Source organism: Thunnus thynnus, chromosome 4, assembly GCF_963924715.1.
Source record: "Thunnus thynnus chromosome 4, fThuThy2.1, whole genome shotgun sequence".
Lineage (NCBI taxonomy): Eukaryota > Metazoa > Chordata > Actinopteri > Scombriformes > Scombridae > Thunnus > Thunnus thynnus.
In genome coordinates, this window is record NC_089520.1 from 9153823 (window position 1) to 9179371 (window position 25549).

Consider the following 25549-nt stretch of genomic DNA (forward strand, 5'->3'; position numbering starts at 1 on the left):
AGGAAACAACAACGAAACCAAACACACCCGGAGTCAGTCCAGCTGAAAGTCCTGAAGACGAACAGGGCCAGAGGAGTCCGGAGTCCTGAGGGTCAGTCTGGATACAAACACACCGAGACACGGAGACTAAATCCATTCAAAACTCAAACACCCGGACAGACAGGAGGACTCTGTGTGCTTTGTTCACTTCAGCTCCGGATACAAAAAAACAAGTTTCATGTTTATCTTTTAATCAACAGTTTCGGTTTGTCTTTTGTGCTGCTTTTCATCGACACAGTTTAATTTTATTCAGACTGTACAGAAGATTCTCAACAACTAACTAACTAACTAACTAACAGCTGACTGACGGGTCGGTTAATTGCGCAACCGAGAAGAGAAGAAGAAGAAGAAGAAGAAGACGTCATCACCGGACAGGCAGCTCCAGTTATCCCAGTATCAGAGCTGCTGCCTCTAGTTTGAGTTCAACTTTAAAAAAAAAAAAAAAAAAAAAAAAGAAACGTTTTTATGCCTTCAGCAACTTCTACTACATAGACAGACAGACCATCAGCTCCACACTGACTCTACTGGGTTTCTACTGATTCTACTGGATCTACTGGTTTTCTGTTTACCTGCAGTGCGGAGCGGTCTGTCTGTCTTAGGAGCACAAGGTAAGAAAACACCTTAAACTGAACTCAGATCCTTTATTTCAGTAAAAGTAGGAATAACACAATATAAAAACGCTCAACTACAAGTGAAAGTAAAAGTACAGTATTAAAGTATTATCAGCTAAATGCAAATAAAGTGTTCATTATGCAGGTTTTGTATGAAAAATCTTTATCTGCAAAGTAACAAGTAACTACAGCTGTCAGATTAAATGTAGAATGTAGTGAAGATGAATAAAGTAGCAGAAAATGTAAATGGAGATACTTAAGTAAAGTACAAATACCTCAAACTTGTACTTAATTACAGTACTTAGTTACTCACCACCTCTGCCTGAGAGCAGCAGCTGGTCTAGTAGAGTCCAGCAGCTTCTACTGAACCCTCCTGTGTAGAGTTTATGAAACTTTAATACAGTTCAGAAAGAAGTTCATTCTTGATCTTGGAAGTAGTTTGACAGCTTGCTAGCTTTTTTTTGGGGTGCTTTCATCTGCATCACATGGCCTTCATCAGTGGATGGAATTTGCTCAGTTGTCATTTCTGATGGATTCATTGACATGTGAGCTCAGCAGTCTTTATGGTTTTAGCTTTTAGGACTTTTTGATTTTAGAATTTGATCTGATTTGATGAAGACCATGTGGTTAAGTTGAAAGCCCTGGAAAAAGCTAGTAAGAGGACACTGAGCTGGGATTTTTTTCCCTCAAACTTTAATTTTAAAGATCATGAATAAACTTTTATGCATAACCTTTATTTTAACGCAGACAACTCAACAATGATTAAACAAACTCCATCTTCCGATGAAGCATTTGAGACCGAGATTAATTAAGTAATTCAAAAATAATTGTGTAATTAATTAATAATGAAAATATTGTTAGTCTCAGTCCTTGTGAGGTTTCAGGTGAGCATGTAAAGATTACAGTGTGAGTGCAGATGTTCTCCTTAGGCCTGAACAGATGTTCAGTACAGTCAAATAGAGTTCAGCATCTGGTTTTCAGAGTCTGACGAAGTCCAGCAGAGTCCAGGAGAAACTAGTTAGTTTCTTAGTTGTCAATTGTTTGATTGTGAAACTGCACTCAAATAGAAAGTGATGGAGAAATCCTCCACAGATCTGCAGAGATGAGACATCAAACAGCACATATTCACCGTGAGTGTGTGTCAGGGGATGATGTTACTGTGGTGACGCTGTGACTCAGGGTGTTTCACCAGAGTGAAAGCAACATTGGCCAACAGCAGGTTTCCACACAGCGTCACCACAGTGACTGCAGGCTCTAAAAAAACATAAATATCACTCACTGTGTGTGTATGTGTGTATGTGTGTGTGTGTGAGGTAGGTGTTGACTGTATTTAAAGCCTGTTTAAACTATAAACTGTTGTGCTCTGATGCAATGATCTGAAAGCTGAAGCGTCTGTCAGCTTACAGGAAGTTGCATCATGAAGCCTATAGACACGTTAACAGTGTAATATGTGAGGAGCAGAGACACAGAACACAGTTAAATATACTAATACAGCTCTGCTTACTGTATGTGAAAATATTACTGAAGAGCGTTTAATGAGGGGAGGGGGCTCGGCTGTGATGTCACCAACAGAGGGCGCCGCAGTGTAGAAATTAAACTGCTCTGCCATGAGGTTAGAAGTCTCTTACCTTAACACACCAAGCAACTCACATAACAGGCGAGAGTCTCTACTGGAACCATTCTTGACATAAATCAAACTATAACCACTACACATGTAAAACATATTGAAGTTCCTGTACTTAAACCTGCAGTTTGGAACTTTTACATATAAATGAACGTCTGTTACATTCAAGCTCTTGCCAAACGAGTTCACAGAAATGCTGGTTAATCTCTCTGTATTTCACAGTATACATACTACACTCTATGGGCAGAGCATATGCACCAGAGACTTCTGCCGGCCGAGTTAGCTCTCTGCTAACTTGAATGGGGATAAAATAATTTAATTGTGTGACTCTTCTAGACTTTCTAAAAGTTATTGGACTGAATGGATCAAATTCTGATTGTGAAACGAGTCATTTCGCGGGGGTTGTGTGATGCTCAAAACAATTTATCCACCATTTTACAGCTGCAACAGTAGCAACAGAGTAGGCTACAACGATAGACTACGAGCCTATGATCTACGCACGTGTCAACAGTGTTTTTGTAATTACTCTCACTGCCAGAAGAGGGAGACAAAAGGCTTGCACTCCAACTTTAACAATCCATACATTAGCATTTAGCACAAAGCACCACTGTCCTTATGGGCCAGATTATACTTGAAAAGAACCAGTTTGTACAATGTATCTTCCAAGGTATCGTCCCATCACCTGGTGGGTAAGAGTGTTGATAGCTGTTCCAAATGGCCAAACTTGAAGGAGGTGTCAAAAGTTGACCATCACAGAGAGGGGCGAGAAGCAACAATTGTTTAAATATGGTAATAACAACGCAAATTTTCAGACGGTCTCCTGGAAGTCATTCATAGTGTTGCACGGAACATGAATGAAAGAGTTGGTCTGGGGGTTTCTGTCGGTCAACTATCCGAGAAGCACTTCTGTTGAAGCATACTGGCTGCGTCAGCACAGCCTCACAGACCTGCTATGCATGGTTGTAGACTCTCAGTGTTGGTAGTATAGAAAGATTTAAGACAACCAGCAACAATACCATTCAGCAGACTTGTGTAAGGTCCATTATTGTGCACCTACTATTGGTCTTCCTCTGTGTATATGGATGATTTCATCGCCCCAGAAATAGGTTCATACATTTTGTCCAAGACCCAGAAACATAATCTGGTTAAGTACAAGGCGTCCAGTTCCCTTCCACAAACATCTTGCCAAGTTGTGTTTTAAATCGTCTCTCACCGTCTCTTGTGAGTCCTGCGAAACTCTGTAACACCTCTTGAGTGCCTCTTTAATTACTGTTTTGGTTAGGGGTTTGTGCAGCTGAAACTGTCTCAGTCCATCTTCCGTTGTAATAATCAGCAGATTGAAACAATCATCCCATCATTCTAGTGTTGCAACATCCATCACATCTTGTTGAATGCAGCGTACTGACAGGTGATCTTCTGGGTGAAGTTTGGTTGGATGCAGATCTCATCACCACTGTTCTCATCATGGAAGCAGCAGCATTTCGCACACAGATGCTTGTGCTGGCTGACCATCTCCTCTGAATATCCTCTTAAGTGATCCCTATCAGCATGTTGTCAGTTGTATTGCGCGTCAGAATTACTGCATTTTAGTTTTTGTCTCCTAAGTTACTTCAAATATTCTTACTAAAAATAATTGAAAAACAGTTGTGTGCAAGAAAAAACACTTCTGTTAGTTTTCACCAGGCACTGTCTTAACTGAGAGATCATGTTCTGCAGCTTTGATCCAGTCTTACATCATTTCCTGTTTAAACACCTCCAGCGGCTGCTTCACAGTAACAATAAAGCTGTAAATATTAATTAACCTGATGATGTCATTTTTCTCCTCCAACCACAGATGAATATGGGTGTGGCAACAGCCAGGTCTCAGCTGTGTCTGAAGAGACTATTGGACGAACCCCAGGACAACTTACCGAAATGTAAAAGAGCTTGTCTGGCTCCGCCCCCTCCCACCACCAGCCTATCACCATGCCTCAGGCCCAGCAGCCCTACCCCCAAGTCCAGCCAGAGCCAATCCCAGTTCAGAGTCGGACCGTACTTCCTCTTTGAACGCTGTGAGGGGGAGGAGACCTACAGGGCCGTGCACACGCACACACAGCAGCAGTACACCTGCCAGGTAACACACACACAAACACACACACAGAGCAACCAATACTAATGATACTGTTGATACTGCAAAAATACTTCTAATACTTCCAGTAATACTGCAGATAATGCTCAAAATATTAATACTACTGCTGATAATGCTTGCAATAATGCTACTACTGCTGAAAACACTGCCAGTAATATTACAGATACTGCTGAAAATACTTGTGATACTGCAAAATATACTATTGATACTGGGAAAAAATACAACTGATAATATTGAAAATACTAATACAGCTTATTCCTGCAAAATATACTGCTAATTCTACATGAATTCTAAGTAATATTACAGATACTACAAAAAATACTAATACTACTACTGCTGATACAGCTAGTAATACTGATGAAAATACTCATGAAATTGCAGAAAAACACACACTTGCACTTTAAAACTGTAACAACTGTTACCATGTTACGAACCATTGCTCTTGGTTGTCATGGTTACAGGTACTGCCACTACGTGGTTACCAGGAGAGGTTGGCTGCCTATGCCCGGCTCGGTCACCATGATAACATCTGTGGCCTGCTGGACGTGGTGATTGGCCAGGACAGCGTGTATGTCTTCCTGCCTGGTCACCATGGCGACATGCATGCTTACGTCCGTAGCAGGAAGCGTCTGGGCGAAGAGGAGGTGGGGCTTCTGTTCGCTCAAATGCTGAATGCCGTGGCACACTGCCATCACCATGGAGTTGTCCTGCGAGACCTGAAGCTCCGCAGATTCGTCTTCACTGACAGATACAGGTGAGGCGGACAGATGCCGATAATAATACTAATACTGCAGAAATACTAATTATAAAGTAAAGTGCTGCAGGTTCAGAATAGGTGAGACTGACAGGTTCTGCTGATAATACTACAATAATTAATACTGATATCAATTAAAACACTATAATAACACTGCTGCTACTGTGATAAATACTACAGTACTGATAACAATGACATTGCTAAAAATACCACTGATCCTGCTGAAAATACTAATGATGCAGCTAAAAAAGACCTACTGATACTGATAATACTACTACTGAGAAAACTGATAGTACAGCTGACACTATTAATACCCCTGAAAACAGCAAGCAAGCAAAGTGTATTTATATAGCACCTTTCACAGACACCAGTCACAAAGTGCTTTGCAGTCAAAGAAATACAATCAAATCGAATCAAATAAATAAAACAAAGACACCAGATAAAACATACAAGAGGAACAGACATAAGAGACAGATTAAAACATAAAATACCACATGCTACCTAAATGCCTGTCTGATCAGATGGGTTTTTAGCTGCTTTTTAAAAGAGCCCACAGTGTCCAAGGACCTCAAACTTACTGGGAGACTATTCCAAAGCTAAGGGGCAGTGTCCGACAAAAATTCACCTACAGAGACTGACAAAGACCTATCGGTGAGATAGGAGGAGAACCACTCCAAAGCAGTCTGAGAATGCCCACTAGGTGATTTAGCCTGTGGATTAGAATGTGGTGGTCCACAGTATGTGAATTCTGTGTACTGAACAATCTCCGGCATCTGCAGCCATTAAAATATCATTTGAGACCTTAAGGAGAGCTGTTTCAGTGGAGCGCTGTTAACGGAAACCAGACTAAAATATTGTCAAACACTCTGTGCAATTCCAGTATTTGAACAAGTTGGTTTTGAAATGGGCCTATAGTTCTCTGGCAGGGAGGGGTCCAGGTTTGGTTCTTCAACAAAGGTTGAACAATAGTCTGCTTTAAGTAACACCCTGATAGAAGAGAGCGGTTTATAATATTGACTATGCAGTGGCCGATAAAGTTAAAGTTCCAACACCGCAGAGCAGTGAGTGTTAAAGGATTGGACTAAAATGTCCACGTTTCCATCCTTTAAAACAATATTGCTGTCAAACACAATAGAAAAATTGACAGTCGCAGCCTCATTTATGATATGGTGCTTCTCATATGTAAAGCAAATACTAATAATACAGCTTATATCAGTTTGCAGTATCAGTGGTATAGATAAATAAAAATACAACCAATTTGACCTGTTGTATTTCCAGTATTACTAGTCTAATACCTCTACTACTATCACTAGAACTACAAGTACTGTACTGATTTTGTCACTAGTACTAGTGATACCGCTGCTTCAGTTGAACTGAAATCTGACCAGTGTGGTTTCCTTCCTGCAGGACTCGTCTCGCTCTGCTCGGCCTCGACGACTGTGTCCTCCTGCATGGTGACCATGGCGACGACTCTCTCACAGACAGACACGGCTGCCCTGCCTACGTCGGGCCCGAGCTGCTGGCCAATGGGAATGCATCATACTCAGGGCGTGCTGCAGACATCTGGAGCCTGGGCGTGTCCCTTTACACAATGCTGATTGGACGATACCCATTCCAGGACACAAAGCCCGCCGCGCTGTTCGCCAAGATCCGCCACGGGGCCTTCAGCCTGCCTGGCTGGTTGTCACCTCAGGCAAAGTGTCTGATTGGCTGCATGCTGAGGAAGTCGCCTGCAGAGAGACTGGAGGCGTCTGAGCTGCTGATGCACCCGTGGCTGACCAATCCCTGCATGCCACGTCACAACACACACACGACGCATCACGGCTCGCACAAAACACTACAGAACAAACACGAGGACGATGACCAGGTGGTGCCAACATGGACTGAAAAACACTAACATACACGTTTGTACTTCTATACTTGTGAGGACCATCGTTGATATAACGCATCCCCAAGCCCCCAACACTAAACTTAACCATCACAATTTAATTACACTAACACCACTTAACCTAAACTTGATTATTACTTAAAACTGAAAACCAACTCTGAACCCTCAGTAAGCCCTCAGAAAAGAAAAGGACCTAACTCCCACAGTCAAAAACTCAAGTTGGTCCTCACAAAGATAGACATACAAGAACACACACACACACACACACAGACTAAAGAGATAGTCTGATCCTGGATTACTTGACCCTCAGGTGCCTTCAACTCTCTGCAGCTGTGGCTCAGTTCAAGTCCTGCATATGAAGGTGAATCCTCCAGTGGACTGAAGGTGCAGTCAGACCAGATTTCGCCACGTGAAATCTACTCACGCGCTGCGGCAACAACATAATAACATGGCTAATGACAGCAAAAGTTGTAAATTATGCAGCTTCTTATCAACAGTTTTACTTTTTACCGTCACGCGTGTCAGGAAGGAGATCCACCTTCTCTGATGCTTTCATTATTTCCCCTGAAGCTCTAAAAACAAGACTATAAACATTCAGTGTTTCCTGAATGAGAGGTCAGTCGCGCCCTTCCTCATAAACTGGCATTAGAGAACCTTTGAGTTCAAACTGATTAAACTATGACGGGAGCAAATGAGGCAATGCTAATTTACAACTGAAAGTGAATACGTCTTGCCCTGTTCCTCAGGGAAATAAACGGGGCACCAAATCTGGTCTGACCGCACCTTGAGGCCTGCTCCTCCTGAGGAGGATTCATAACAGAGTCACCAGTAACTGACAGAAACCAGAGCTAATGGTGTGTTCAGTAGCAGTTTAACGATTAATAAATCAATCTAGCTTCCATCGGTGTGTCCAGATGTGTGTAACTGAGCGTCACAGCCTCTGTGTACAGTACAGTAGTGATGAAGAACACGTCCAGGATGATGACAAGAACAAACAGTGGGCTTAATATTCACATTTATTATTAACAACCTACAGGGGCTATTTCTTATTTATTGCTCCACTTCAACACACACCTGAGAATTAAAACCTGGTTACATGATCATTTGTGGCCTGAACACGGCGTTGGTTTTAAAATGTGGACTTTGAAGGAGACAGAGCCGAACATCCATACTACATACAACTTCTGAGCAGGTTTTGAGTATATAGCGAGAGGAAAAGTGGAAGAAATGAAGTAAACCAGATAGAAAGCATACTAAATAGTCGATTGTTGAATGTGTTGTTTATGGAAACGATTCTCCCAAAATGCAATGCACAAAGAAATGGTGGAAAAAAATTAAAATAAATTTTGGGTGGTGTTGAGACAACTCCAGTATGAAATCTTAGGAAAAACATCTATGTTCTCCAGAACAAAGTCACACTTTGTCATTTACAATCAATAGCCTGTCAGCCTATTGATTGTAAATGAATTAATCTAAAAGACCAATACATTAGGTGATTGTTTTGTTTTTGTTCTGGAGAGCATAAACTGCCTTTTTCTTTTTAAAAGTCAGAGCACCGACTGAATTTCACTGCAGGAGAAATGCACTGTGAACATCTTAATATCCATTTGTGAAGTTTAATAAGCAGTAACTTTCCAAAGTTGCAGTATGACTAACATCTGAGGTTGCACATATTGCATCATTTCCTGTTAGTATAAAATGGTAAAATATGTTGATTTTTTTTATACTTATTGCTGAGACTGTCTACAATGATGATGAGTATGTAGTATGGATTTGGTTACACAGCTACCTTCTTTCTCTCAGAGTTTACACTTTCTGGTTCCTCCCTAGGATTATAAGAGAAGGATGGATTCAAACAAAACGAGAAACAAATATAAATTACACAACATTTACTGAACAGTCTGTACTGTGATTCAGCACAAACTGGCCAACAGTAACAAACTTCAGTGTGACAATAAAATCATCCATCTTCTTCTGGTGAGTCCACTTAAACCCTGAAAGGAAGCCCAAAGATCCCATGATGGCTAAAAATATTTTTCAAGCCTTGTTATCTCAAGATTAAAACTTAATTTACTTATATCCTCTCAATTAGGTTTTTGTAGTGACAATGATAACTTATCATAAAAAACAACATATAGTTTTCCTGTGACATGACAACACTGAATAACAAACACGGTCATCACAGTTACATGCAGGCCTTCTGGGACATCTTGTTCTCAAGACCTAGAGGACTGACATGACAAACATGGCTCGGAACAACCGTCATCCAAAAATAACAGCATAATTCATTTGTGATCATGGGAAAACTGTTTCTGATGTGTCAACATAACAGTGTAATTAAATTTCAGGATAACAGGATAAAGGATCTGATACATGCACCATGTGTTGTATTATAATAAGAAGATTATGAAGTTGTAATCTTGAGATAACTGGACTAAAAATGATTCCTGACACTTATCTTGTGTTCCCCTCTGATTGAGGCTGACCAATCACTACCAAACAGATCTGGAGTCAGCCAGTAGGACGCCTTCTTCTGAATGTGTGACCTCAGTTACAGCTGCAGAATAAATAAAGATGTTTCACAAACTGTTCTGATCCCGAACTGGTTTTTTATTTGTTATTTTTATTATTAAGGACATATTTTATTATTTGTGTTCATTCTTACAGTGTTTCTGAACCTCCATCACCAACAGTCAACTTAACTTTCCTTCATTCATATGTGTGTCTCTATCATATTTAGTTTACTGTATTGCCAACTTGATCTAAAGACATCTCCCTTCAGTTTCAATTAAATGGTTTTAAATTCTAAGTAAAGACATTGATAATTGTGGGACGATACCAAACCCTTGCAGCCGGTGTATCTCCCTTAAAAATGAAATCAAAGTCTAAACTACAGAGAGAAGAAACAGCAGTTCTGACTGTTGAATATACAGCAGGTGAACATGAACACTGACAGCAGCAGTTTTTCTCATGTTTAATAGTTAAATCCCTCCAGAGTCGTTCCATCACTTCAGTCAGATGCTGACTTGTCTCTAATCCTTAAATTTCTCTCCAACGTCCACTTTATCACAGAAAAATTCAACAGAGTTTCTGTTTTTAGTCTTTGTCACAGTCTGAAATATCACATCAACAGTTAGTAAACTGTCCCTCAGTGGCTGCAGCCAATCAGGAGCCAGTATCAGTGTCCATGTCATCGGTGTCGTCACCCTCCGAGCGGCAGATCTCCTCCAACGCCAGCTCTGATAGACAGGAAACAGGAAGTGAAGAACATGCTTAATTTGAGACTCTTGCGTGATGTGACATTATATGGCCAAAAGTATGCAGACACCTGAACAGTCCAAGTAAGGCGTCAATTGCTGACTCAGTCTTTAGCGCCACAGCATCGCTCATGTTATCCAGTGCAGTGAGGTTTACAGATTTTAAATTTGGTTAAAAGACAATAGTGGTATAAGTTACCCAGAACTAGCTGATTTGGAGTTTAGCTGCCAGAATCTATTAGGAGAGAAAGTTTCAGTGTATCTCTAGTGTAGAAGTGGCATCACACATACACCGTCATCTAGCAACTAAAATGATCACTGGATGATTCAAGTCAGGATTTGTCTGATTTAGCTGAGGTGACAGTGATTGATTGATCACAGCGTACGACTGCTTCACGGTCATCAAACAAAAGGCTGAAGTTTGATAATCACCAACTGGATGTGTTTTACCCAGGAGGGTCTGCATCAAGTTGAAGTTAATTTAAAGTTAGATATTGATCTGCTGGACTCAGCCCAGAACTGTTGATATAAGAGAGTTATATTAAAGAAGACTGTTTGAAAAATGATTATCATTAAAAGATGAGGAGCCACAGCTCTGCCTCTCTTTCTGAAAGGTTATATACTGTCATATACTGTATATCGACTAATTACACTGAATTATGGTGCAATTCCAACACTACTTTCAAACTAAGCCACACTTGAACTTGCAGGGCTGCTGCAACAGTTTACAGCTGTATCCAACAACAGAGAGTTAACAGGAGGACTGAAAAAGTCTTTACATCCGCTGACTGCTGGCTGGTTCGACATGCCACTTGGTGTGATGCCCCTGGACTATGAAATACTTTTTCAATCTCTGCCTAGACGGCAATAAAATCACAAGATGAAATTGTACAATTGCAAACAATTTTTACACACAGACCATAGTGCATGTGTGTGTGCGTGTTGTATGTGTGCACCTTCGCTTTCTCTCAGTTCGGGGATCTTCCTCAGAGTGTCTCGTACAGCGGGGATCACCTGGTCGTACATGTGCAGCAGCGGCCTGCAGCTCTCCGAGAAGCTGCTGTGATGCAGCAGCAGCCAGTGCAGCAGCAGCAAACACTCTCTGAGCAGAGATGCTGCAGGACCGCGCCACCATGGCAACGAGGGGGTGGAGCACTGCGGTGGGGGCGGGGCCAGGCCTGGAGGAACGACAGTCATTTATCATATGACACACACACACACACACACACACACACCTGGAGAGTAAGTAACTTGATGTTTTTAGAGACTGAACGATGAGCGTTATTCCAGCTACTGGTCGTAAAGCAGATTGTAAAGCTGGAATGTGACTGACCTGTTGAGTCTGTCGGCTCCTGACAATCACAAAGATCCAACCACTGACGATGGAAAATAATCACCACTGTCTGAACCAGCTGAGAAAGACAAGGAGAGTTGAAGAAAGGTGCAACACAAAATTTAGTGTCACTACATTAAAAGATTTTGGTCAGAGTGTGTGTGTGTGTGTGTGAGTTACCTCAGTATAACACTGACAGCTGCTGTGATGGCTGGTAGTCCAGCTCTCTGTTCTCTGAGTCATTAGTCTGCTCAACAAACGAACCACCTGGAAAACAGTAACAACGACGACAGTAACTGGTGAGTAAGAAAGTAGCTGTTCAAATAACAGCTGAGTTCTAAAAAACAGCCTCCTTTTGTTCATGTTCGATAAAAAGGCTGGTTGGTTCCTAACAGACTAATCTAGGCTGACGGCAGAAGTAAAAAAGCCGTATTCAGTGCGATGGTATCTGACCTGTAAACCTGCTCAATATCACTGTAGTGTATGTTGGACTTTTGCCAACAAATATGAAAGTGAGATCCAGTAGAAGCTGTTACATGTTAAAATATGGTCATCTATTCAACTGAAGGTTATAATCTGAAACACAGTTTAGTTCTGTCTCCAACATCTGTGCATTCCTTTGGCTAGACGTCTTTTCACCTGCACTGAATGTTCTGAGCTGTGATCAGCTGCTCCAACGGCCAAGTGAGTTTTTAAAACATAACGTAAAATGACAGTTAAAGACGAGCTGAGTCTGCCAACAACACCGTGTGTCTGTCTTGTGTCTTGCAGCACACTGCTGCCTGCAGTATGCTGCTGTTGCTGCTGCTGCACACCATAATTTTACTTAAACAATTTCATGTGTGTGTGTGTTACCTGCAGGTCCAGCAGAATCAGGCCTGTGTGTGTTGTCTGGTTGACTGGTCTGTTTCTGATGAACTGGAACAACTTCAGGAAAACACACGGGTCTAAAGAAAACCAGAAGTTTAGTGAAATTAGTGAATTTTCAAGGTGAAACAAAGAGGATAAAACATTAAAATGAAGATTAAAGAATGGTTACTCAGTGCAGAGGTTCCCAAACTTTTTTTAAACCATGGCACCCCTTCATATTGTAGTTTTCCAACAAAAACACCTTCACATTTATATTTAGCTTTCTCAGTAGCTTTAAGTATTCCAGGTATTTGATAGCTAAAATGAATGAGATATTCCAGTGTAAGACAGCTAGCTTTCCCTCTCCACAAAAAGCTGCAAGCAAAGTAGCTTTCACTGTTTGTAAATAAATCTTGTGGCACCACTGGCCTGTCCTTTAATCACTGACTTACTGTATAAATGCCATTAAATTACAGATAACTTCAATACATTAGAGTGACAGTGGCGTAGCGGAGGTGGGAGTCTCACCGTGATGAGAGCAGAGCTGCTGAGCCAGGGTCGGGTGGTCGGCCATGGACATGAGAGCGGACACGCACTCAGAAACCGTCTGCAACTTGCTGTCTGCTGACACGCAGGCACACACCGCCTGCAACACACACTGCAACCTGAGAGAGAGAAAAGAGAGCCAGAGAGTGAACGTTATTTCAGTGATATCTGCAGTAAAAACCAAACATTATCCAGTAGTTTCTGAGTTTTTTGGACTGTTTGTCAGACTGAAGAAACTGTTTGATGAATCACTTTGATCTCTGAGAACTAACGAGGGACATTCGTCATTAGTTCAGATGTTTTATAGTCAAAAACGGCAGATCCTAACCATTACAGGATTACTGAGGCCGATCAAGTAACATGTACAGTTTAAAGAAACGACACAGCAGCAGATATTCATATTTGTAAATATACATAATAAAAAGTCATGCTGCACTAGCTGTAACCATGGTAACAGACACCGATCCCTGAATAACTCGGACACTGAAGAGCAGTTCTGAATCTGATGATATTGTGTTAAGATCTGAAGTCATATATTAAATTTTTCACAACAATATGGACATTTATCTACAGTGGACATTAGAGATACTCTCACAGGAAAAAGTGAGTTGCTCTGTGCGTCAGTGTGTTCAGAAGTGACTCATAGAAGAGGGAGAGAGAGAGAGGTTTTGGACACAAACTGTACTAATCAGGTTCAAAGTTTGAAACCCTGTGCACTGTGATCTGTTATTGCAAAATGTTTTTTTTTTTTTTTTTTTTTTAAACAAGTCAGCACTTAATATTGAGAAACTTCTACAAGTGATCTTCAGTTCAACCCCAACAACTTCTTCATATTTCATCAGTTATTTCTTACTTTCTGTGACGTCACCACAGTGAAATCGCTGCAGTTACAAGAACTGTATTATGTAACCGCTGACATAAACGCGCGTACACTCCCTGCTCAGCCACTCCTCTACCTTCAGCAGGCTTCCGTCCAGGTGAGGGTTGCTTCATACTGTATGTGTGTAATCCAGTATATATGTCAGTGTGATTGAAGGATAAAGTGTGTGTGTGTCATGAGAAGGGTGAATCAGAGTGGGTCACTGCTTTCTGCAGCTCTTACAGATTTAAGAAAAACTCAATCATTCTTCTTTTGTGGGTATCATGTGGTGAACTTGTGAATTTATCATCAACTGACATTTTATAGACTAAACAAATAGAAAACTACTGGTGGACGGTGACAATAATCATTAGTTGCAGTCACAGTCAGTCTCTTACTGGCTTCTTTTAATGTTCATCATTGTCTTTCTTGACAAAACATGATACGAAGCCTGATATCTACAGACAGCTGGTTAGCTAGATTTAGCTACACAGCAGCTAGCAGTTTACAGGACTGTCATGACTCAAAAACAGACAGTATTTATGTTACTTTCTAACTAAAAGTAATCCTTTCTGCATGTTTTATGCATTGTGTAAAAACAAAAATTCAAATTCTTATATCACTAAGCACTAACTGAATGTACAATGAGTCACACCTGTCAGTGTGTGTGTGTGGCATCCTCTCCATCAGGACGCACAATATCTTCATGGCACTGATGACGAGCTCCTCCCTTTGTGAGCCACCGTCGCAAAATCCCACGTCACACAGCCGCAACACTGTCCGCAGCAAGGCATTCTGGGAGTGTAGACCAACACCTGCGGCAGAGCGGTCAGTCTGAGAAAAGAAGGGGAGAAGAGGAGGACTTCAATGAAATGTCAGAGTTCTTCTTCAAGTGGAAATTTAATTGGAAAATAATGTCCAGGAGTGATAAGATCAGAAAATTACAAATTTTAAGCTCATCATGATATTATGATAAAACATAAACAATATGTAGTTTTAAAGCACAAAGTTGATATTGCTTCCTGTTCTGTAATGAAGGACTCATTGATTTTCTATCCGTACCTTGTTGTCTATAACTTTGCTCTGACTCTCTTTTGACAATACAGCCTCCACCACCTGGGGAGCAGGGAAAAGTTCAAAGGTCAGCACTGCAGATTGAGAGAATACTAAACAAACAGATGATAATTAGCTCTGAAAACTGTACACAAAGACTTGAACATTAAGATTCATTCAGATAAAATGTTATTCATCCTGTTAAATTGGCCAAAAAACAGCTTAAACTGTCTCTTTTCCTGAATAAGAGTCTTATTTTATTTAACCAGTTTGCTCAAATTCACAATATGTGAGGATAAAACCCTTATGGTTCATGTTCTGTATGTCTGTCGGGTCATTACAGGTGTCTGTATTGTTACTGTTCATCATCATCACCTCGTCACTGTTGGCCAGCAGCAGGTAGAGGAGCCGCAGAGCTGCCAAGCCAGTGTCCTCCACGCTGAAACCAGTCAGACCAGTCTCCTCCAGTCTCCCCAGTCCAGCAGCAGCAGCAGCATTACAGCCTGCTGGGAGAGAGTTGGCGCCTGCAGAGTCTGAACTACTGCTGCCAGCAGAGGTCGAGTGGAGCGAGTCAAGAGCCTGAATGAGCCGAGATAGATGGAGGTCCAACAGAGGGAGGAGGAGGACGGCTCCAGGGCACGACCTCCACACACACACACACGCACGTTTAGATGTTTTACTTTGCCCGCACATGAATGTTAGTCGCCCAAATGAGATAATGAGTCACACTAAAAGCATTTATCATATTTATGCCACCCCTTCATAGCACATGCTTCATACACGTGCAACCTCTTCAGCTATAAATAACACCATGGATATCTGTCAGAAGAATATATTTTTTCCATCAACACTGCAACGAGCCAAATAGCATCGATATAAAACATGTGACTTATGAACTAATCAATTTTAAGTGACATAATTAAAGGTCTATTCTGAATTCTCCAGAGGTTCAGTTTTAGGCTGCTGTGCAGATTTGAAGATTAGCATTGACTTTAAAAAACTGAATAAAAATAAGTAGTGTGCTACATGGTTAAATGCATTTCTTTAGCTTTGTTCATAAGTAAAATTAGCTTACATATCAGTTTTTAAAAGACAAAAACAAGCACAGAGAAATGCTTGACATCATGCTCTCATGGTCACTTGAACTATTGCAGCAATGTTGCTGCATCTGCAGTTAAGGCGTTCCAGTGTGGGACGGCTAGCTTCCCCTCTCCTCAAACATGTGTCGACTGTGTAGCTTTCACTGTACAGACTGATTTTAGGAATTGTTTGATCATTTCTTTAAGCTGCTTACAGTGACAATTCTTGGCCTCTCTGCTCAGACAGTCGTTATTTCTGACTGCTGTGAACCTGGAAATCTCACAGGAGCAGGACTGTGTGTTGTGTTAATATTTGTTAGTAACTAGTCACTAGCTGCATATTTATCGCAGCTTTTAATCAATGATATTGATGTTTATTTCTTAAGTTCTGATTGAATGTGTAAAATAAAAATGTAGTTCATGTGTCAAAGGTGTTTTTGTATATGGTGAAAAATGATTACCAGTGTATAAAAATGGAAATAACTAAATCTTGCAGCACCCTTTGTCTGTTCTTAAGGCAGCCACTGTGGGAACCACTGGTCTATATCATCTTGTGTGTTGCCTTTTGTTGTTTTTGAGGTGTTATTAGTGTGTGAAGACAGTATTTCAAATACAGTGAAGCAGTAATTCTAAGTGATGTACAGGATTTATGCACTGACTGTGAGCTCATATATCAGTGGAAACAGCGATTCAGTAAACCTTTAGTAATTACCTCATTCAACACTACTGCTGTTACATTATGTGGCCACAAGAGGGCTCTATTGTCCATTAAACTGTTAAACTGTAATGGTTTTGTTATTCTGGATTTGTCAGTGAGCAGCAGATATCTAAACTTCATCAGAGCGGCTGTAGTATCTCAGACAGTCAGTCTACCTGTTGTTTCTGCTGCTGGCTGCGGCTGCTGGTCGGCTCTGACTCAGCATGTTGAGTCCTGTCACAGCCAGACTCTGGACTGGACTCAGAGCAGCTCCGGGAGCTCTGCCTCCACCGCCGCTGACATTGGCTGTAGCGTCAGTGTGGAGTAGAAAACCTGCTGACAGTCCGCTGAAAACATAACATACAACACAACACATCAGTTAAGTCTTTTACAACATTTCAGCTCTTGCTACAGGACTGTATTATACGTTCTTTTACCATCCGAGTTAGATGGACTTACCTGGATGTCAGGTGGATGTCAGTGAGACTTATGGACAGCAAGTGAGAGAGGCTGAGGCTGCTGGGAGACAGAGGCTGCTGCAGCAACAACCCCAGCAGGAAGCCACCTGGAGGACGACACAGAACAACACACACACACCAACACCGCAAACTGGTAAGTTACAGAAAACTGTGATTTAATGAAAGAAATCACTTCTCTCGTGAGGATCAATCAGTCAAACATGATTTGTTAGACTGAAAGTCCTTTATAAATGACAGAAGAGCTGATAATAAGAACAACTTATAACCGATTAATGACTTTTTTGGGTAAATCAGACAGGAGAGCATTAAAATAGCCTGCTAGATATAAAAGTGTGCATTATTTCCATTGACCCTCATAAAGCAGCTCTGCAGGCTGACTAACCTTGGTGCTGCCGGTGTTCAGGTTTGACGGACAGGAAGGGGTCTGGACGGAGCACTTCCTGTCTGTCACCAGATCTGCTGCTGGATGACAATCTGTCTGCTGGAAGACACACACACACACACACACACACACACACACACACACACACACACACACACACACACACACACACACACACACACACACACACACACACACACACACACACACACAGGCACACAGTTTAATAGTAAAAACTCTCAAAACAAAACAATAATCACATCAGTTTCACCACCACAACCTTCATGACATCATCATGTGACCCACCGTCTCTCCTTGTCTTCCCCGGTGTTGTTCTGGAGGGGACCTGGGCTCCAAACGTCTCCTTTGTGATGAAACCATTTGCTGTCGGAGAGGAGGAGCTGCTGCCGCCGCTTCCTTGATGCAACTGGGCGAGACCACTCGGCACTTTAGGACTAAGAGCAGAGAGAATAATCTATCAGGTTGGAGATCAGCAAATGAAACTGGCTCAAACATCACATTCAAGGACTTCCAATAACTTTTAACGTCTTGTTGGATTAAGTCCAAGAAATCTACATGTGTGTGTTTGATGATAAGACATGACAGGGTCAAACTGTGATATTTCCTAACCAGGACGTCCTACTAGTGCTACTCTGCTGATCTAGTTGTTATTTTTGTGTCTTAGGTTTGTGGTTTTGTCCATCACTAATATCAGTTATAATATCAGCTTAAAGTAACCAAGTTTTAGGTGAATTTCAGATATTTCTGTAAAAATAAGACGTTCAAGTGTTTCTAATTTGTGGTTATGTATAACCTCGGGAGGCACGATACCAGTGGCTGATGTATTATTATCAACTGATGAATGGATATAATGGAATTTGATAATTGACCATTAGCTAAACCCCTGCCCTAAATGGCAATCGTCCAATAATAGCTTAGCAACTGTAACTAAGCACAGCAGGCCTGTCAAGCTTGGGATTTCTCCACATGTTGAAGCGTTGAAGGTGTACATTGGGCTGCAGTAAGAGAGAAACTCTTTATCTAAATCTGATGAAGCTTCCTACTCTGACTTTGAGCAGGACAACTCTGAGGAGAGTGATGTTGCTGTTTTACTACACAGTCACAGACACACAGTTGAAATTATGATGACATATAGTTTTCTCATAGTGGCAGTTTGGAGTATTAAATAATGGTGAAAATCAAAATGCAGAAAATAGCAACACAGCCCTTTATGTTTTATGTAAAACACTGAATTGCATTGTTGTTGAAATGTGCAATACAAAGAAACTTTCCTTGCATGCCTAGGTTATTTAAATAGAAATATGATGCCTCAACAGTGTTTCTGACTTCTCTAATCTCATGTTAATATGTCATTTGCAGAGTAAACACTGGCGAACAAACGCAAAAAACTGCAATGAGTGAGAGATGAACAAAAGTACAACAAATACTGGATATTTTCTTTAGGTCTTGTTTTACTTCTTTTGAGTTCACTCTTGAATATTCCTCATTTTCACAAACTGACTTTCTGACTGACCCTGTTTAGTGTAATCAGTTTACTGTCATTAAAGTTGATCATTAGTGCTGCAACTAATGAAAGAGCCAGTTTCCCAGAGTCCAAAGGTCACGTCTTTAATTGACTTGTTTTGTCCCACCAGCAGTCCAAAACCCAAAGATACTCAGTTTACGATATAAACATAGAAATCCTCACATAGAAGAAACTGAGAGCAGAAATGAGTGGAGTTTACGCTGATACATGACATTAAACATTTAACTGATTATCAAATTAGTTGTTGATGACTGACCTGTTTCTAGGCAGAGGAGAGGCGGTTTTGTTTTTGTCTGAACTATGCAGTTTAGTCTTCATCTCATTGATCTCTGCTTCCTTAAACTGCAGCTCCGACTGCAGAGACTGAACCTGTGTATAAACGACACATTATTAGCATGTTATTCTAAAGATTATATGTACTGTATGTGTGTATGTTTTCCAGCTTCTCACCTTCTTGTTGAGCTCCTTCTCCCTGTCACTCTGCTCTTTCTGTTTCTGTGTCTCCAGCAGCATCTGGTTCTGTCTCTGGGCTTCTTTCTCCTGCTGAGCTGCTTTCAGAGAGTCCCTCAGGACGCGGATCTCCCCGCTCTTCAACACGATCTCCTCCTCCACCTCCTTCAGCTAATAACATACACACATAAACACATAACCACACATTACAAACACCAGGACAATTTTATCTAACGTCTGTTCTCAGCTGGTACAAGTTTCTCCTAAAACTGATATCAAATCGGGCTTATAGTAAATCTTCTCTGCTTGGGAAGACTTTTGGTTTGTTTATCTCTCCATCAGGTCTGGTTATGAAATGTCGACACTGTTTTGGTCCACGCTGAAATGCATCTGTAGACTGTCCTGTGCTACAAGCTGACACGGATTAAGAAGTTTTCATTTCAATGTACAAATTTGAGACTTTTATCCATTATGATGACTGGAATTTGGCTTTTCAGATGAAGGGTGAAGTTATTTATTTATTTAAAACCCCTTAACAAGCAATGGCATACCAGTGAGCCAGCCAGATTTATGCTGGTTGAAACCCATAGGGCTTTATCTAAAATTATAGTAAAGATACCAAATTTTGCAATGACACCAACTATGTCAGACTGAAATTTGGGAAATTGTGCAAATGAAGCACAAAACATGTAGAATATGTAAAACTTTATGTTAAGGGGGCTTATTCTATTTGTGTAAATGAGCCGAGGTTAGCCGGTAGGTTATTTTTCATCTGTAGCCCCTGGACCGTAAAGCAGAATAAAAATTAAAAACGAAATGCCTTATTGAAATAGACCATAATGCATCAGGAACAATATTTCAAAAGGGAATATTATAATGTAATATTAACATATAAAGTGATAATTTAACATCAGTCATGTATAATGAACTGTCTCCTGAAATTCCTTGTTTTGTTACTGGTTTCTCTCAGTGGTTTGAAGTCCTGGTCAACACACAATTTAAGTCACATAAAATTTTAGAAATTATACTGGAATCTCATCAAATGCACTGTTATGTAGTTTTGTTCCCTGTGCTGGTCCTCCAGTATGATTAAATCTATAAATCTTTACTTTCTGTAAAGTTTTATAAAGTGAGAAACCACTGAGTCTCACCTTCCTCTTGAGCTCTGCATGCTGGGCCTCCAGCAGGCCGTAGGAGTCGTCTTTGTCCGATCCAAACTGCTGCTGCCTGTTACCTGAACATACAAAACAACAGAGCTTTGTCGACATTTTCAACACAAAAACTGTCATTAACTGTTATCATTATACCTTCACTTTGACATCTGCTTGTTAGAAGATGCTGCAGTGGTTCTTCCAAGTTTTAACAGTTTACGAGTAGAGCCGTATCAGTACATTTTGGTACAGTGTACGGAAATAACAATACTTTTGAATTCCCCAGCTGATAGTATGTACATTTACTGTGATACACAGCAACTGATTAGACAAACTGATTAACAAACTTTCCAAGCACTCTACTCAGTTTCTCTTATTTTTCTACAAACTCTCCTTTCAGCCTCTGTCTGTATTTTCTCTACATTTTTGGATTCATAAGACTTACTAATTTTTATTCAAAGTGAAACATTTTCATCTTCAACAAATGAGCGTACAGGTGTGGATCTTCATCTACACTGTGCTCATGTTGCCTCTAAAACATCACATCAGTTTGTGGTGTAAAGTTCAGACATTTGTAATTTATCTTTATGAAGACATTCTCATCAAGTCACTTTATTAATAAGATTAGTTCTTATGGATATTACCATTAAGAATTATTAGAGACTGAAGAAAATTATTGTTGTTCATTTTCTTTCTGCTTCAAATTTTATTAAAGTCTAGTCTCCCGAAGGACACAACACTGTTATCTGTGCCTATTAAAATTTAACTTGTGTGTTTCAAACACAAATTGGTTCTTCACTTACAGAGGAACAGACTCTCTGTACCAGACAAAGAGCCAAAACGCTGTGCTTTTCTTGTTGTAATAAAGAAATTTTAACAGGAGTACATGATAGAGTTGTAAGTTCTTTTAGAGATGGAATTCACAGTTAGTTTTTTGTATTGAGGACCTGGACTGATAAAATTTAATGTGTTTCATGTGCCAAAGCAGTGTATAAATCACTGCCTTGGTACATATGATGCAAGTGGAGGAATAAATAAACTTCCACTGTCACAGTCTATTTTCACTGTTGCTTCAGTCCACAACAATAACATAATTTTTTACTTTTGTGATGTATTGTCTCTCTGCGGGTTGATTTTCATAGAAAAGGAGTGAAATCAGGGGCTGCCTGGAAGGGAATCAAGCTAATAATACAGGTAGTCAGCAGGATGAAATATGTAAATCCACCAGATTTGCTCCTTTAAAAGTATACTATGCAGGATTTGTTGGTTGTTGTTCGTAAACACCACATTCAAAGTTGGCCCCTCCTCCCTTGATCAACGATACTACAGCAAGCTGAGAGCGCACGCAAAAGAGAGTAGCAGTGGTCGAGCAAGCTAGCTGGATGAAGAGAGGGAGCGGTGGTAGCAAGAACAAAGCAGTGAATCAGATAAATAACACGTTATTTTCTGATTGTTTCACGCCAGTTACATACTAAAGCACAAAAACACACTCACACCTCTGCACAACCCGGTAGGAAGGTGCTGCAGTGGTTTGGTGTGAATGCAGCTGGAGTGCATGATTCATCCCGCCCGCTGTGGCCTCTCTGCTCTGCCTATGTGTGTGTGTAGCTCAGCCCTGCCCTCAGTCAAGCAGATAGACAGACGGAGAGCAGAGGAGAGAGACGGAGACAGCGAGCGATGTAACCTGGTCGCTATGTTTTAATGGAGTTCAGACCTCACACCCTGCGCTGTTATTGGCTGGGAGCTACACACCCACAGCCCAAAGGTTGACGCCCAGAAATGTCACAAACACAACAAAATAACAAAATACAGGCAGAGAGCGGGTTCTCTGTAGATACATACACCGCCACACACTTCTAGTGGGTCATAAGTGATGATTGAGAGAGATTGCCTTTAAATATACACATCAAAAAATTTGGCTAGAAAAAAAGTAACTCACCGAGAGGCTCTCTGCTCGATATCCCAGCATTCCCTCTTTTGCCAATTAACCCAAAGGTGTTCTCTCTGCTCTGATTCGTTGTGGCTCTGCTCTGAGGTTTGCTCTGTCCTGCAGACAATGGCAAGACTGACCCACGGGCGTGCTCCACCGATTTGGTTCCTGGTTTAGACCCGAGCCCCGATGCAGAAGCCGATGTGTTTGCTTGTGAGGCAATGATGTCGATCTCATCCAAGTCGTCCTGGGTGAAGTCCTCATCATCTCCAAATGGGTCATCGAAAGCGCCTGCCGTTACTATGTCCTGGTTCAGGCCTCGGAGGCGCTTTGTGGGGGGAAAGTTCATGCTGTTGGGGAGAAAGAGGAGAGAGACAGAGAGCTTAACCAGCTGACAGGTCTGACCTGTAACCTTCAAATAACAATTGGTCTACTATGTTGCTGGTGTAGCATCATGACCCCTTTTAATCAAGCATCTCAGAGTAGGAAATCTACCCTAGCTAGCCAAAAACCAAGCCTGATGCAACGCTGGTCATACCTTTAGGCTGTAGTGTAAATGACTTGGATCTCAGACAATATTTTTAAGAAAACATAGAATCTTCAGTTCATCAGTCGTTACAGTAATTTGCATGAATGCAGCCTGTTTCCAAAGACTTCATGCTAAATGGAAGGAAAATAATTAATCTGTTCAATACCCAAGGATCTATAAGAATGTTAAAATTTTTATTTATTGTTGCATAAACAAGTGGTTGTGACAGAATCATCACTGTTGCAAAGCTGCATTTGTGTCAAAAAAAGGGAAGCTTGCAAGGACTTTGGTTTCTGCAAAGCTATGCATGTGTGCTCATTTGCATTCTGCACAGTTTTAAGCCTCTGAGAGTTGCTTTTTATAGAACTGAAGCGAAATGAAGTGAAAAAAAGTTCATCAGGAATGAGAAACATATGTGATAGAAGTTTATGAGTTTAGAGAAAGGGGTACAGCAGCTGTGTGGGACTGCTCTGTCCAGGCAAAAATGACGGTCGGTTGTTTATCGCCAAACCAAACCTTCCAAACAACGCAGTTAATAGGTGTCACGTACTCTGGGTTTCCTGTGTTACCTTGTCTCTCGGTGCTGTTGATGTCGCTCCTGTTAGCTGTGCGCTAAAGCTAAATAACTAGCCGTGACTCCAATGGAAACTTAGCCTGCTAAGCTAACAAGGCTCACTCCGTCACAACAGTATTTCAATGTCAGGTAACATTTCATGAAAGCGGCGTTAACGGTGTCTGATAATGACACATTATTAAACCGCGATATGAGTTGAACGGTTGAGCAGCGACTCAACAACACGAAATTAAAACTGTGAAGATGAAAGTGTGTTTTTCTGCCCGCTCCGGTGCCGCTGATAATCTGACCAATCACAGCACTGCTCTGACAGTCCGACCAATCATAGGTGCCCATGCGCTCGACTGGTTGCTCTACGGGTCCCCCTTCGGGACAAACTGTACCAATTGGGGAAAAGGGCTTTAAAGGAGTAGTTCGACATTTTACCCGTGACTGCTCCAAAAATTATTTACGTTACTCTGCAAATTCTTATTTCCCGCCGACTATGATGTCCTTTAAAATATTAATGTGAGTAAGGTGGCAGAGTATCTTAAAAACAGAATCATATAATGTCATTGTGATGACAGCTACAGGAATATGAGCATGTCCAAACTGCGCATATGCATGTGGCACATAGGCTACACCGGTGTCTCTCTCTCCACACAATTTAAAGGGTTGGTTGACCCACATTTCTTAAAACAAACATATTTCGCTTCCCTGTAGTGGTGTTTCTCCATAAAGATAATGCAAGTTTGGTTTATTTGTTCAGATTTTCAGATATCTTTTCAGATTTTTTGAACAATGCAATAAAGAGTATTTCTTGGCCAGGTCAACCTTACACTAACAACAAAACTCCTATATCCACCTTTACCCCAGTCCCCATGATACCTTATGTGAATTATGGGTGTGACTTTGAGTTATTCCTTTAATCGAACTTGTGTTTGCACGGCTTAGTGGTATACAGCAATCTCCCTTTTTCCAAGATAATTTTTGGAAATCCATCTTACAATTTGAAAATGCACAAACAGCAAAGTGCAGACCAGTGTGAGCTTCAATGCAAGTCCATCAAAATTAAAATGTGTCACACAACTCTTTATCAGGGTGGAGTCTGAGGCTGCTTCCATTTCCCTTATATACAGTTAACTAATTCATCATGTTGACCAACAAATGACTATAAACACCAAATATACAAAACATAACCCATTTTTCAAAAATGACTTAGTACAAAATATCATTACTTTTAATTGATACAGTGATTATAAGAGAAATATTGCTGACCATAGATCCAAAACATACAATCTTGCAATAATTTTTTCACAATATTATTTATCATGGGGAATCATGGGGTTACTGATAAGTTGATATAAATGTTCTTCTAGTGACTGTCAAAGGGCAAACAGAGAGCCCAACAGTAGCTGTTCATCACTGGATAGCTCAGACTACAAGCAAGCAGCAACACTGTAATGCTAGTGCCTATCCATGAAAAGCCACAAGACCATGCCTCATACAATCGTTTGCCCTCCACCCACCCTCCCATTCCTCTGTTGCATTTATCAAATATCCTGGGAGGCAGGGTCCAGGCTGAATTTCACAGTGTTCTTACTCTTTAATTGCGCCAAGTACACACTTATAACGGTAGGTGAGTTGACAGATGACTGTATCAACATTTTGATCAGCTCTCTCTTCTCATCTGGATCGCTGGTCAATCAGAGGTCAATGTTTAGAGAGATATTACTAAGGAAATCAAACTAAAACTGTAAAAGTGGGGGGACAAAAATTGGATTTTGAGAAGGTTCCTCCATCCCCAGTGGA

At 40.9% G+C, this 25549-nt stretch overlaps 2 protein-coding genes across 4 annotated transcripts; one reads left to right on the forward strand and one right to left on the reverse strand.

The window, feature by feature from the left end:
- Window positions 1-9633, forward strand: trib3 (tribbles pseudokinase 3). The gene is made up of 4 exons (XM_067586477.1): window positions 1-647; window positions 4109-4387; window positions 4864-5156; window positions 6564-9633. The coding sequence occupies exons 2-4, from the start codon at window positions 4109-4111 to the stop codon at window positions 7051-7053; spliced, it is 1062 nt and encodes a 353-aa protein (XP_067442578.1). The 5' UTR covers window positions 1-647; the 3' UTR covers window positions 7054-9633.
- Window positions 9634-24049, reverse strand: atrip (ATR interacting protein). 3 transcript variants are annotated; one of them, XM_067586476.1, is made up of 18 exons: window positions 23754-24049; window positions 22665-23005; window positions 20726-20808; window positions 19575-19745; window positions 19381-19493; window positions 17885-18033; window positions 17579-17674; window positions 17177-17282; window positions 16894-17064; window positions 15317-15584; window positions 14951-15004; window positions 14544-14722; window positions 13012-13148; window positions 12490-12581; window positions 11815-11901; window positions 11635-11713; window positions 11258-11479; window positions 9634-10283 (listed from the first exon to the last, which is right to left on the reverse strand). In XM_067586476.1, exons 2-18 carry the CDS (start codon window positions 23002-23004, stop codon window positions 10210-10212), a joined length of 2421 nt encoding a protein of 806 aa, XP_067442577.1. In that variant the 5' UTR covers window position 23005; window positions 23754-24049; the 3' UTR covers window positions 9634-10209. The 3 variants fall into 3 exon arrangements, with proteins under 3 accessions (XP_067442577.1, XP_067442575.1, XP_067442576.1); XM_067586474.1 differs by having other exon boundaries at window positions 17579-17677; XM_067586475.1 differs by having other exon boundaries at window positions 17579-17677; window positions 23735-24049.
- Between the last annotated feature and the right edge of the window lie 1500 nt (window positions 24050-25549).

What these genes read in the sequence shown, in the direction of transcription:
- atrip (XM_067586474.1), bottom strand. Translation starts at nt 23,004, where the DNA reads ATGAACTTTCCCCCCACAAAGCGCCTCCGAGGCCTGAACCAGGACATA. An exon ending in TGCTGGCCAACAGTGACGAG is followed by an intron (nt 15,005 to 15,316) that starts GTGATGATGATG and finishes CCTGCTCCCCAG; the next exon opens with GTGGTGGAGGCTGTATTGTC. An exon ending in GCTGTCAGTGTTATACTGAG is followed by an intron (nt 11,714 to 11,814) that starts GTAACTCACACA and finishes TGTCTTTCTCAG; the next exon opens with CTGGTTCAGACAGTGGTGAT.
- trib3 (XM_067586477.1), top strand. Translation starts at nt 4,109, where the DNA reads ATGAATATGGGTGTGGCAACAGCCAGGTCTCAGCTGTGTCTGAAGAGA. An exon ending in AGCAGCAGTACACCTGCCAG is followed by an intron (nt 4,388 to 4,863) that starts GTAACACACACA and finishes TCATGGTTACAG; the next exon opens with GTACTGCCACTACGTGGTTA. An exon ending in GTCTTCACTGACAGATACAG is followed by an intron (nt 5,157 to 6,563) that starts GTGAGGCGGACA and finishes TCCTTCCTGCAG; the next exon opens with GACTCGTCTCGCTCTGCTCG.